The 13,762-nt window shown below is 44.1% G+C and overlaps 2 protein-coding genes across 2 annotated transcripts; both read right to left on the bottom strand.

Moving 5' to 3' along the window:
* Nucleotides 1-2,857: 2,857 nt before the first annotated feature.
* On the bottom strand, nt 2,858-5,459 carry LOC119171380 (uncharacterized). The gene is made up of 2 exons (XM_037422225.2): nt 5,186-5,459; nt 2,858-3,023 (listed from the first exon to the last, which is right to left on the bottom strand). The coding sequence occupies exons 1-2, from the start codon at nt 5,419-5,421 to the stop codon at nt 2,894-2,896; spliced, it is 366 nt and encodes a 121-aa protein (XP_037278122.1). The 5' UTR covers nt 5,422-5,459; the 3' UTR covers nt 2,858-2,893.
* Nucleotides 5,460-5,537: 78 nt separating this feature from the next.
* On the bottom strand, nt 5,538-12,105 carry LOC119172616 (tetraspanin-33). Its single transcript, XM_037423771.2, has 5 exons — nt 11,970-12,105; nt 9,087-9,344; nt 8,257-8,340; nt 7,457-7,681; nt 5,538-5,588 (listed from the first exon to the last, which is right to left on the bottom strand). Exons 1-5 carry the CDS (start codon nt 12,102-12,104, stop codon nt 5,538-5,540), a joined length of 753 nt encoding a protein of 250 aa, XP_037279668.2. The 5' UTR covers nt 12,105.
* Between the last annotated feature and the right edge of the window lie 1,657 nt (nt 12,106-13,762).

Below are 13,762 nucleotides of genomic sequence, written 5' to 3' on the forward strand. Positions count from 1 at the left end.
ATTTACGATGTCATGAATAATATATCCTATCTGAGACACAATTTATAAACCATGGAGCAAATGTCTTGCTTGTCTTTATTGAACAAACACTTCCTTTACCCTGACACACGCTCGCGACAGTGAATAAGGAGTTGATTAATTGATTTGTGGGGTTTAACGTCCCAAAACAATCATATGATTATGAGAGACGCCGTAGTGAAGGACTCCAGAAATTTTGACCACCTGGGGTCCTTTAACGCGCACCCAAATCTGAGCACACGGGCCTACGACATTTCCGCCTCCATCGGAAATGCAGCCGCCGCAGCCGGGATTTGAACCCGCGAGCTGCGGGTCAGCAGCCGAGTACCTTAGCCACTAGACCACCGCGGCGAGGCAGTGAATAAGGAAGCAGACGAGCTGTCAAAGACGGAACTCTTTGGACAAAATTTTGTTGAGGAAAGATAAAAAACAACCTACAAGCAATGCATGCGATACCGTGCATGGCGGCTATCCCAGCCACCGGCCTTCCGTAATCTGACTAGCAATAAGCACATCGGCATTTATACATGTAGTATCGAAGACTCGAGCCTTTCAGTTGATGTGCCGTTAGTTTTTAAATACGCTATACTATTCCCCTTGCCAACTGAAGCTTATCAGAACAATCTGAAATATACTGAATGTTCGAAATTTCGTCATGGCGTGCTTAAGGAAGTGGTCATATGCGTAAGGTGACAAAATTAAAAAATATAAATAGAGAAGCGCATCCCCTCGAGCCTATTATCCATATTTGAAATATGTTCTAGAAGATTCTTAAATGCGACTTTTCCAAGATCACGCCTGACAGAGTTAGCCTCACGGGGGCTGATGTTCAAAACATGCCTTTTACAGAATGTCTGCTGGTGTATTAAAAAACGAAGTTGGTCGACATTTCTCTGTTTCTTTTTTCTGCTCCTCTGAGTGGTACACTCGCCACATTACACGTGAGTCCGTGTTCCTTTTTTTTTTTACCTAAGACGCCTTATACGCCAGATTGGAGGCAAACAAACATTTGTTTGCCAATGACTTGACCTAATTGCAACCAAATCCTACACTGCGAATTTCACTTCGTATGCCTTCATCAACAAACTCCATCATAAAATGGCCATCTCGGTTAAGATATCTAACTAGGTAGTCCCTTTCCCATCACTATCTCACAGTAGTTTAGCACTTTGCTCTTGTTAATTGTTCCCTTGGGCAGCGATGGTTCTATGCAAAAGCTAGGCTCACGTATCTCTCAGGAACAAAATTAGCGTTAAACTCAGCAGTGCCGCACAATTAGCATACATAAATAATCCTTTTAGAAGTTTAATACGCAAGTTTTCTGTGCGTAATGATAATTTGTTTGCATCATCGTCCAGATTGGCTTTCACGGTTTGTTGATTTTCAATGGCAAACTGGTGGCTCAATTAAGTTAATGATGCACGCATCAGAAGATATATAGCACAACTGCACTGATGCGTAAATTGGTGAGAATTACCGCATTTTGCAAGTGAGAATTTCGCAGCTGGGCTGGCAAAGTTGTAACGTGCGAAATATTCTCACTACAATCGACACCTTTATTGTATTTTTCTCTCTTGCGGACCTGGGATCCGCGGGTTAAGGAGCCGCATTAGCATTGGCTGCATTTATGCAACGATAGAAATTATGCAACGAGTTATGGTGTTTTGCAAAATTAGCTCTAAAACTTGTGACCTGCCCATTCCTTCCCTAACCTGAATACGCAGGTATTCGCAAATATACAAAAGACCATCTTTTAGCTGTGTCTTAACCTCCATGAATGCCGTTGTACTTTGGTCCTGCACCTCACACTTAATTGGGTGATACCTCTAACTCAAAAATAGGTGACCCTTTAACGCACACGTAATCCAGCTTCTCAAATCACTCACAAAATGAAGCCTGGAAAGTCAAAGCAAAGACCAAGCACTCACCACAACACAGCACAATGTCGTGAAGTCCATCTGACAAATTTTTCACTGCAACCTATACGGAAACCACTCAACCTTCATTTCACGGGCCATAAAGCCCTCATAATGAAGGCACATCCCAAGCCATCCATCGTCTCTAAGAACAAATAAAAGTTGCTTTCTATATATACACATTCAGTGTTCCTCATGATGTCTTTACACGATGATCGACTGGGCGAACTACACACGGAAGATTCACGGTTTTACCGATGATTCTCTCCGGAGCTTCGCCCACTCGTCATCATTCACCCTGTGAAAATGCGGTCATATTTTTTTTTAATTTGGTTGGATACTATGTGTGTGTTTTACCTAATAATTACGACCTCTAAAGGCCATAAAAATGTCTATTCATTAGTGTCAGAATTTACGGACTTGTAAAGGTGCCATTTTGGGTAATCTAAGCCGACTAGAGTACACAAAATCTGAACCAACGTCGTATTTGACAGGGTGGAAGTCCTTGGAACAACTACGGGACTTCATCTCAAAAGTGGCGCTTACCCACCTCAGCTGACCCGCCTCAGCGTCACCACATGACTTCCGTCAAGCTTCCGCTGCTGAATTGGGGCTCTCAGGTCCGCAAGAAAAAAAATACAATGGTGGCATCGATCGTGGTGGGAATAATTCTCAAGAAATAGCAGTAGTATTAGTTTCATTTGAGAAAACGCTCACATAAAGTTATACTCCGATATCATTTTTATCCAAGAAGCTTTCCTAGTTTCAATCAGAACAATCGTTTTCTATTCTCTACAAAACTTTTTTGTGAATATTCAGGAAACGAAGTGCTGGAATGCAAGTGCTTGGAATAAAAAGAAGAGCGTCACTTGGTACTCATCCCACTAATTAGTTGGACGAAATGAATTTTATTCGACGTCCTGTATTACATCCAAAACACGGGTCGATTATAGACGGATTCAAGCGCTGGGCTTAGGCCGTGGAAGGGCGCCGTAGTACTGTGAATCTCGACGGCCGAACATGTGGTCGTACGCTGGAGATGGACGCCAACTTGCTCTCCGCATCATCCGGCTGACAGAATACTTGCGCCTGCACAACAGTTGATAAGCAATCGAGCTGAACCCGCATAAAACTTATGCTGAAAAAAAAAAATGCAGAGCTACGTTGACGTTACCCCTCGCGACAAATTCTTCATTGACGATGTTTTTACAGACGCTCTAAGAGCTGTCCAACATTGATAGTGTCGCCTGAACGCTTACTTATGGATGATATACACAGTCAATCACTGTCACCGCTGTACGCTTTTGGTGGGACCGGCTTACTTGCAGGCTTAATTTTTGTTTTTAAAGAATGGCCAAGCATGCCGACGGGTCTGATAGCATGTGCTCAAGTTACGGCCGTTTTCGAGCCATCAACAAGCGCAAAAAGTTGGTCTACACGCTGTCAAAATTTAATCACTTCACTGCTGCAACGAGCCACAGGAATGGTCAGTCAAGCAGCAAGAGAATGTCTTTTTTCGCATAGTCTCCATTACTTTTTTAGGCTTTTGCCCTCTTGCTGAATATATAGTTGTTCTGTCCTTTGAACTTGCTGATCAATTATAGATGAAAATATAATAATAGCCTGGCCCATGAGCCATCGTATCATACCTACATCAGCATTTTTTCCAAAAAAAAAACAAACACAAACACAAACGCACGGTCGCCCCGCTGCGTTGGTCTAGTGGCTAGGGTACTCGGCTGCTGACCCGGCGGTCACGGGATCGAAGCCCAGATGCAGCGGCTGCATTTTCGATGGAGGCGAAAATGCTGTAGGCCCATGTGTTCAGATTTGGGTGCACGTTAAGGATCCCCAGGTTGTCGAAATTTCTGGAGTTCTTTACTACAGCGTCTCTCATAATCATATGGTGATTTTGGGACGTTAAACCCCACATATCAATCAATGAAATGCACCATCTAACATTAGGTATAGTAAGTTGAATACACGAACAATGTTGCGCAGACGATACCACTGTATTATAGCAATTGTGATATCGGTCTAACATGCGGACGTTTGACTGACCGCCCATGCAAAGAGAACGTGCGCTCAACTATAGACATGAACATTCTCTAGTCAATCATAATCTCACCGGTGTGTGCACTAACGTGTTTCAAGAGAGCAAGATCATTGTAAAGCATCAGAATCAGCGCGCGCGCAACGCTATTGAGGCCGCCAAGACGGCGCTTGAGGGCGTGACCCGTTACAGTTAGCCATTGAACAATTCATCACGCTAAGAATCAAAGCACACTCTCCTTTCTCGAAGGGGCAGATGTGATGACACTTGCAAGACATGCTTCAACAATGTTGTTGTTGTTGTTGTTGTTGTTGTTGTTGTTGTTGTTGTTGTTGTTGTTGTTGTTGTTGTTGTTGTTGTTGTTGTTGTTGTTGTTGTTGTTGTTGTTGTTGTTGTTGTACGCAGCGATGCGTGGCAAGCTAGGACAGAGGTAACTATAACACATTAGGAACAAAGTTCTTATAAGTTCACGTGAAAAAAAAGCATTGCTGCGGTATTGAAGCGATCACAGTACCAATGTTTGCTCTGGTCTTTGTATGAATTGAAGAAATAGCGCATTACCGCATGGCCGAGAACAGGGTTTTTATTGCAATCGGGTAATATAATAGAAAAGCAACTCCAACTTTGCACTCGTCGAATATGCGTGTCGTAAAGCACCCTTTCTTTCACTGCAGAACAACCATGCAGGATAACTAGAATGCAACACCAACTGGCCCCACGTCGATAAATTCTCTGTTCAAACTCGAAAATTCACCATCGTCGTAGGCATCGGCACAAGTAATGTAAAAAAAGTGCCAGGTCATGATGCATGATGTCATATTACACCAATGGTCACCAAGTGTGTAATGTTATACTGACTTTGTTATGAAGTCACGTAACCTACTGTGACTTCCTTTCACATAACAGTCCTCACGTGGTAAAAGTTTGGCCGATCTCGGAGGCGATCTAATACGACGAGGTGTGCAGGAAGCTTCTATTGCCTACCATCCTGGAGGCAACGCTAAACCACATTGGGTGGAGACAGCAATTTAGAGAGATGTAGGCGGGACCATACATTCAACTGAGAAGAAGCAGAAGACCACTTTCGCCTTCGAGTCGTCTTAGGCAAATGCGTAAGGAACCATGAACCTTGTCTTGCTAAAAAAAAAAAGAAACTCCCTCCTTTAAATACTGACCATGTCAGGTTTATGCAACTCACCCGTGCTGCGCGTGTCGCTTGACGAGATGGTCTCTGGCGGCGCGTACCTGCGCCAGCGCCTCCCTCTGCGCCAGGGACTTGCGTGCGCCGTGCGCCACTCGGCGGTAGTACTTGTCGTAGAGCCGCGTCAACGAAACCACCTCGTCGTGCACGGTGTTCGCCATGCCGCGCAGCACGCTGAGCACCGAGAAGGCGACGAAACCGACGCCGATAGTGATCAGCGAGTTGGCGCGCATGAACGCCACGCAGGCGTCTACGCAACTGCGCGTGTAGATCTGCGACCATACGAGAAACGAGGGGCGGCAATCGCAACGGCACGTATTACGCTTAGTACGTTCGTCAAAAACAAATTTCAGCCAATCACGGGGCCCGTCGAAGCCTGCTGACCAATAGGCAACTGCACCTACGAAAGAAAAATTTTACTAATCTGATCTAAGGGGCCTTACTTAAAGAACATTGCTTTTCTAATTACATTTTTTTTTGTGAGCCAGCTTTACAAATGAGCACTACCTCATCGCGATTGGCTGAAATATTCTCTCCTGTAAGTTTCTCTCGTAAAAAATCTTTGCGGAAACGAGCACAAGAGCGTTCAATGCAATTTTAGTTAGGGTGCACCCTAACTAAAATTGCATTGAACTCTCTTGTGCTCGTTTCCGCAAAGATTTTTTACGAGAGAAATCTACGGGCTTTCCCTTTCAATAGACGTGACAGTGAAGTCAATTTAATTTCTCAGCAACCACTACACTCGATTTAGAGAAATTTTAGAATTTAGAAGCAAAGGCTAAATATAGAGGCTCTATGAGCAAGTTTTTCTCAATTCGGCCTTCGAATTTATGCTGTCTAATTCGGGAAAAACTGCAACAATGAATGGAGAGCTCGAGTGTGAAGTATTTCACCTCCGACTGAGCATGAAAGACAAACTGCACAATTCTGCAGACTACGCCTCTATAGCAAAATTTAAGGCGTACAAAAACTAAGTATGTACACAACTCTAAGGTGCCACATTAGTTTTTCAGTATTAAATTTCTAAAACCCTTTAAACGAGCACGTGTTTTGCGACAGTTGTCAGTATAACGCACTCCTATTAAATATATTCTACTCTTTTGATGCTTGGTAACAAGCAATTTTCAGAATTACGATATTGTTCCACCGCACGTGTTTCCTGACTCTTTAACACCTGTGTTTCATGCCGGGGACCACCGAAACTTCAGTAAAGCATTTCTGTCAGAAATGACGTCAAAAAGTACACACGATCAGAAAGCAAAAAGTTCCGTCAACGGGGGGCGAACCCATGACCTCTCGATCCGTGACTATATGCTATACAAATGCGATGTTTCTGTCTACGACTGCCCCCTCAGAGTTATCTTTATGTAATGCATTACGACGGACATCCGCAACTTGTTCCGTCCAAACTTCGTTTCTATATACGCGTCTGTCCCATTCGGCGTGTTTCGAATAGAAAAAGCGCAATTGGTCGACGCGGTAAAAACCGCCAAGTGGCGACCTTTGCCCAAGCTTCAGCCTTGCTCATAGCATCCATACATAGCCAAAATATGTCTGCCACGAGCGCCTGTTTGCCCTGGCTGTAACTCCGCATTCACCAGATTCGCTCACTTTGTGAAAAGTCACGGCCAGCCAACAGGAATGACCCGACACGCGTTGAATTTACTTCACTCGTGCAGTAATGTTCAATGATGTAACATGCAGCGAGTTGACGACTTTTGCCCAAATTCGGCGTCCGGTTAGCGACACTCATCTGTATACCACACAGCTTTCTCCGAATCCGCTCTCACCATTAACTACTGCAGCTGTAGACGGCCATACTGTATGAACAAAAGGGTTTATTTATTCATTGATCGTGGATGTTAGCTGTCGGAATAGAGATGCATTACCGAGCGTCATCATGGGTGCATACACGTTAAATTGTGGTATAGCAGCTAAACTCCGATAGACATTGTGCAAGCTGCCTTAATCAATGTCGAGTAAGCATTCAACTACGTTTGGAAGGACACTTTGTACTTTTGTGTTGTATCAATTGCTATGGCAAAGAAATCAGCCATTTTTTCTGATTTGTCTCTTTCTGATACTACTTACTTAATGAATTCGAATCTTATGAAAACTGTAGAGTGCATATTTGATAACCTTTTTTTACGACCTGCCAGCCGCCTTTGTAACAATGTCCAAAGTTGAGTTTGTCAAGTATGTACTCTTAAGGGGCAAGTGAGAGCGTGTTGGATGACAGCCATGCGTGTAAACTCCTTGTATAGTTACCTTTTGCCAGGCTTCCTGTTCAGAGATGGCCAGCACTCCGGAGCCACAGAAGCGGCGCTTCAGTCGCGTCTCCAGGTTCGGGGTCTCGCCTTCCAGTGGTCGACAGCAGGAGGCGGGGACCGAACAACGCTCCGTGCTCGGGTTCGACGGCGAGCAGTTGAAGTAGATGTTGTTACCCCAGTCATGGTATCGTTCGGTTGTGATGCCGCAGCAGCTGAACGATGCCTGCGCCACCAGAAGGCCTAGATCTGTACATTTGCTTTGCTTCGTTTGTTCCTCCGCTTGCTCGTTTTGTTGTGTGAAAGCAAAGAAAGAGACTTCAAACCTTAAACTTAAAATCAAAGGGAAAGTGCTTATTGAAGAGGTGGCAGGCTTTCCTTGCAAAAAATTGCTACAACAGTTATTCATATATCGACCTGGTTCCTGAATCTTCGAGATTTTGAAAGTGAACGGCCCATGAAAGGGAGTTCTCAGTGAAAATCCTAGGTGTTAGGGAAGCCATGACAGCAATATATTGAGTCACCAGTCTACTAGGTGCCGGTCTTCTGAACGAAACCACAAGATTGACATACCGAAGCAAACCGAAAAATAAGGATTCTCAAGATAACAGACCCCAGCGTAAGATGCGCGAGGCTAATGGCTGTGATAAAGGCTGTGTGATGGTTATACCAATTGATTGCCGTGTCCAAATAACAAGACAGTGCACATTATGTTCATTAAAACTGTGGCATGGGCGAGTGCTAGAACGCTAATACTTTCATTGATTCCGCCATACGCTGCGAATCCTTGTGGCATCTTACTTGAGCGTAATCGACGAGCCGCGCGTAGTCTGGGTTGTCCCGGTAGCTTATGATGAGGTCGATGCTGAACAAACTCTGGGCACTCTGTTGTTGGAAAGAAAGAATATACAGGCCCAGCTTCGGTGACACATCGAAAGCCTCGACTGAGCTAGTGATTTTTTGAGTGCTGTCTGCAGCCTTATCTTGTCAGATGCACATAATTCACAAACGCTGTATCAGCCGCGCTTCGTCTCTTTCATGGGGCACTTATTAGTTTCAGTTTTGCCTTGAAGTGATGCGGTGATTCGCCCTGACATGCTTGAGCCAGATCCTTTATGCTCTTAACTTGCGGCGTAAATGGTTCATCGAGGCGCCATCACAAGAACAGAAAATAATCATCATGAATAACAAATAGAACAAGAAATCCAGACGCATAACTTTAGTTACTGAAGGGACGAATACCATAACGAACCGAATGTTTAAAAAAAACATAAGTTCCCCGCTGCTCATGCTAATATGTATCTGATTATGATGATGATGATGACGATGATGATGATGATGATGATGATGATGATGATGATGATGTATTATGGATCGAAATATGACTGCGAAATTTAAACCTTCTAAAGAAGGAACAAAGAAGAAAAGGAAAGAAGAATACATGCACATATCTTCTAGGCGACAAGACAAGACATATCTACACTTCAACTACAGTGAGTTACAGGGCAAAAACACATTACAACTATATTAGTGCGACGGAAATTTCTTCCACGTAGTGACATGCTCGATGAAGAACGTGGATCGAATTTACCACCTGACAGTTACTGGGTATTTGAGTTTCTGGTACTCACGTTCTTGCTGAGGAAGGGGATGATCAAGGCACCGAAGATGAAAATCACGGTGATGATCGTCAGCAGACAGATTCCCTTGATGTACCAGGCAAGGAAGCGTATGTTCTCGCGCAGAGCACCGACGAATCCCAAGAAGGTGATGGCGAGCACGAGAGCGGAGATGAACAGCACCGAGATTTCCATGTTCACCACGAAACTTATGAGCAGCGACCGGTTCGCAAACGAGATCTGCTCGCGCCGATCGTATATGGACGTCACCTATGGACGGAAAAAAACGTTAGACTATTTACTAGACGTGAAAGCTCATCTTAAAGTGTTAAAGTGATGATATATATGAATAGGTGCTGGCAGAACGCGTCCGCTGAAAAAGAACACGTAGAAGAGCAATTTCGGGTGAGTCAATCCCCTCGACTATATTCGAAGAGATCTACTCACCGAAAAAGATTTTAGTGCAGCATTTTTGCACACTTAAAATAAAGATGGCGTGCAAGTTAACATGAAGATGTAATATAATCACCCACATGGAACAATGTAGTGAAAACTTTTGCCCTGAAGACAACACCGCTTGCATAGGAAGCAAACTTCAAGCCACTTCTGTCCTCTTGAAACAACTGGGTACTGTAATAATGGATTTCGTTTTGAGACCACCGTCGTTCGGCGTTGATGAAATAATATACTTAATGAGAAAGACAAACACCTTGTCGTTCTAGAGTATGTATATTCGCCTAAACAAAGTCAATAATGATGGTATCTGTTGCAAATTGTGTAGGGGATTAGGAGCGACATTATCATCATCGGGGATTAGCAGGCATTCGGAATAAAGAAAAGGTCATTGAGTGGGCTTCGCCATGGGCATGGCAGCTCGTCCTTTCCTCAACATTTTGGCGCCTTGAAACTCGGGAGTAAAGACCTTCAGAGGTGAGACGGAGTGGACTTCACGAATATCGACCTCAGTCGTAGCCTCGAGGACTTTTGTGAAGCCACCTTTGGTTGAAGCTGGTGTGTGAACCCAAACCGTTCCCGAGAACCAAATCAATAAGTATGACACCTCGACATTGCTTGAGACTTCGTGCTGCGAAGCGTTTGTGACGGACACCACGTTGACTGCGACTTCACCTAGTCGCGTGACCGGCCAGTGATTTCTCACGTTTCCGACCCTGGACTGGATGATGAAGGCCCTGTTCGCAAGGCGGAATGAAGTGCGCAAGGCCGTCACAGAAGCCATCGCCAACATTGAACGTCTAATACACGTGGAGCGTCCATCACTAAGTGAGTTATGATATATTCATCGAATTTCGATTGCGCATTACAAGTTTCTTAAAGAAATCGACAAGGAAGTAGAAGACGCTGAGTTCATATCGATCGCTTGGAAACTGAGACGGGCGAAGCAGAGCTTTATGAACAACAGATCATTGTAGCCAAGGTCACAGTGTAATTTAAGATCACGGACGTATTAAATGCTCGACAAGCTCGCTTGGAGGCCATTGGGCAAACGATTAGGACAGAAGTACAAGCTAACGTGCACTCTTCGTCTGTGGCGCCAGCATCTTTCCTCTGCTTTTTCAGTAGCAATCTTATTCTACGGAAGTTAGAAAACCCAGACTCACGACGAATTACTGAACACGCTGGAAGCCGAAAAGTCACCGATTTCACCACTAAAACAGGCATTCAAGCACGCACAGAACCACTACTTTTAAAGAACTGGCCCATGCCATTAGAACTCCCGTCAGCGTACACTATGAGTAAAGGACACGACAGTTACAACAACTCAAGTGCATATGGTGGAGGGACAAAGTTCTACTGCTGAAAAGCGGGAAGCCTTTGAAGTTCTAAACGGGCATTCAAGAGATATCAAGAATGGGTGCAAGCCAAGGCCAGCAGATTCAGATGTTGCACAGTCCTCACAGCCACGTGTAGAAATGTCTCAGAGAAGCAAAGCAAGACGCATTCAAGCGAAAAGAAGCAAAATAAAAACTGCGAGGGCAGAGGAACCTGCTGCTTGTATTAGTCCTAAGGGCTCTACGAATAAGCTGCAAACATTAAGGGGGAGAAGAAAGCAAACCGTACAAGCTACCTCACTACCGGTTAAGTATATTGAAACAGGGCCAAAACGGCGAATGAAGCAATCAAGTCCGGTATGAAGGAAGAAGAATGGTGCTTCCAAGGTGAACACAGCCAAGGCAAGAAATTCAAATGCAAAACTTCTCAGTATAAGCTACACCAGAAGCTCGCAGAAGAAACCGTGTTTCTGCAAGCGAAACCTGATCATCGAGAACGCAAGTTCACCGAAGGTGACGCGTTCGAAGGCACGTACATGGAACAATCGTCGGAAGCACTGTTGGAAAACCAAGTGCAAGAGCAAACCCGGATTGCTTCACATGGATTGACTTGGACCTCAAACTATTAGCGACGAACATTGTGGGATTAGTGTTTACAGCAACTGTGATATCGTTCATGAGGCCCCACTTGGGGGGCGTGGAGGATGTTGCTATTGTGTAGAGGACGAGGAGCGACATTATCATCGGGGATTTAGAGCAGTGCATTCGCAATAAAGTAGAGGTCAACGGGTGGGTTTCACCATGGACATGGCGGCTCGTCCTTTCCTCAACAGTATGCAAATCCACTATATACACTCGCGATAGCAGACCCATCGCAGCACAGATTCGACGGCGTCCATCTTCGCAACAGTGAAAGCACTCCGACTTTTCTGGTTGCTCCCGAAAATTCACGTTTACTTTCCTAATAAACTTTACAGCAATCACGTAACTGCGCCAATGACGTATAACACGATAGCGTTATGTCTTATAGAAGGATAACCGACAGCTAAGCATCTGTGGAGACTGTTCGTACGCGACGCCGTTCCAAGTGCAGCTCGATACTCACACATATGAAGGCAACCATGCAGCTGAAGGCGAAGAGGAACAAGTTGATGAAAACCAGTGGTATCCTGTGCCAAGGGTTGACGTCGATGATCAATGTCGACTCGTCACCCTTGGGCGTCGGGATCCGCTTCACCATGGTGCGCTTCTTCTTCTAATTTCACGTGCAGCAAACACGTTCTCTCGTGCGAATACCGTTCGCGGTCGTTTCGATGATGGTGATTACCATGATAATCATGACGATAAGTCGATAACCTTGGACCGATGGCATTCACCTACGAAGGAGGGCGCAACTAGACCCGGGTGGCTCCATATTTAAAGGGAAGACCTGCGAAGGAAAAGGAAAACTGCTAAGTTAGATTAAAAATGAAACATCGAATGAATGAAAACGCTAAACGTTCAAGAGGATTATCAGAGTGAACGTAAGATACAAGTAATAACCACGTGGTAGTAAACATCTGCATATGAAGTTGTTTAAATAATCGATTTGGAAAATGGATTCGGAACTAAGAGTAGGAAGAAATGAAATATTCATGGTAAAATTTTTGTTTCATTCGTGTAATCAAACACATTTACGTGATGGACTCGTCATTTTTTAGAGGTTGTTCCTTGGCCAGCTTCCAACCCCCCCCCCCCCCCCCATGCACCACTGTTTCATGATTCATTCACGAATCAATAAAGTCGTTAATCTACCTGCCTGCCCCTTTACAGAGCGTCCAATCTTCGTATTGACTTCAGTCATGCCATGAACGTCCTGTTTCTGCTATCAAGCATGCCTCAATAAACATCTACACATTGATCTCGTAAAGAACGTCGAACGTTTTCTTGTGCATGTTCTTTTACTGATAATGTGAATATGACAAATCACGTTCATTCTTCCTGTTTCGAGGGGCCGCAATCAGTAGGAATTGCAGCCAGTACCACTATAGGTACTTTACGTTAAGGCCATCTTTATTACTCCCGCGACATTTCATTTCTGTCACTGTTGCCGATCTATTTCACCTACAGCAGTTGCTCGAACAATAATGAGGGTAGAAAAGCTATATTATCCATTCACAGAACACGCGTCATGCAAAATGCATTCTATCACTTCAAAAGGCGGGAAATTTGTAAATGTAAAGGCGTCATTGCGTGAAGTGTTTCTCCCAACGTTTTCTTAACAATGCCGTTTTTTTCGAATATATTAAAATGCACCTTCCTCCTTTTTTTGTCGCCCAGAAGCATTTTTACTTTATATTTACTTTTATTTTTATTTTAATTCATACAATACTGCAGGGCTTGGGCGGCCCAAGCAGGAGTAGTTTGTTGGTATAACAATGATGAGAAACCAGCTGTAAACAAGATAAAAAAGAGGGGGAAAAAGAAATACAAATTGAAAGCAAGAAGAACTAAGTAATTACCAATCAAAGAATACACCAGAGAACAGGAGAGCACTAATCAGTGCATATTTCAGACATATGGCACATAGGAAGGTGGTGACCAGAAACAGCGAAGCAAGGCAGCAATAATCAAAAACAGTAGCGTAGCTCAGATTATTACACAACTAGATATAAAAAAACCAATCACAGGATAAAGGCACCGTTACAAATTTATTATATGAGCTGGTTGAACAGCTGAGGAACAATGTTTGATAAGAAGGTATAAGATGGTAAGGCATTCCAATCACTTATGGTGCGTGGGAAAAAGGAATGTTTGAAATTGTTTGTGCGTGCAAAAATTGAGTTAAATTTACAAGTGTGAAAGTTGCTGGTGGGTCTATGGGACAAAAGGTTTAGATAAGGAGCGGGGTCGAGTGCA

Source organism: Rhipicephalus microplus, chromosome 4, assembly GCF_043290135.1.
Source record: "Rhipicephalus microplus isolate Deutch F79 chromosome 4, USDA_Rmic, whole genome shotgun sequence".
NCBI classification, from domain to species: domain Eukaryota; kingdom Metazoa; phylum Arthropoda; class Arachnida; order Ixodida; family Ixodidae; genus Rhipicephalus; species Rhipicephalus microplus.

Coding starts and splice junctions, on each gene's coding strand:
- LOC119172616 (XM_037423771.2), bottom strand. CDS start 12,104: ATGGTGAAGCGGATCCCGACGCCCAAGGGTGACGAGTCGACATTGATC. Junction 8,341..9,086: donor TCCCCTTCCTCAGCAAGAAC/GTGAGTACCAGA, acceptor TTCCAACAACAG/AGTGCCCAGAGTTTGTTCAG. Junction 7,682..8,256: donor GGCTCGTCGATTACGCTCAA/GTAAGATGCCAC, acceptor CTGGTGGCGCAG/GCATCGTTCAGCTGCTGCGG.
- LOC119171380 (XM_037422225.2), bottom strand. CDS start 5,421: ATGCGCGCCAACTCGCTGATCACTATCGGCGTCGGTTTCGTCGCCTTC. Junction 3,024..5,185: donor AAGCGACACGCGCAGCACGG/GTGAGTTGCATA, acceptor ACTGTTGTGCAG/GCGCAAGTATTCTGTCAGCC.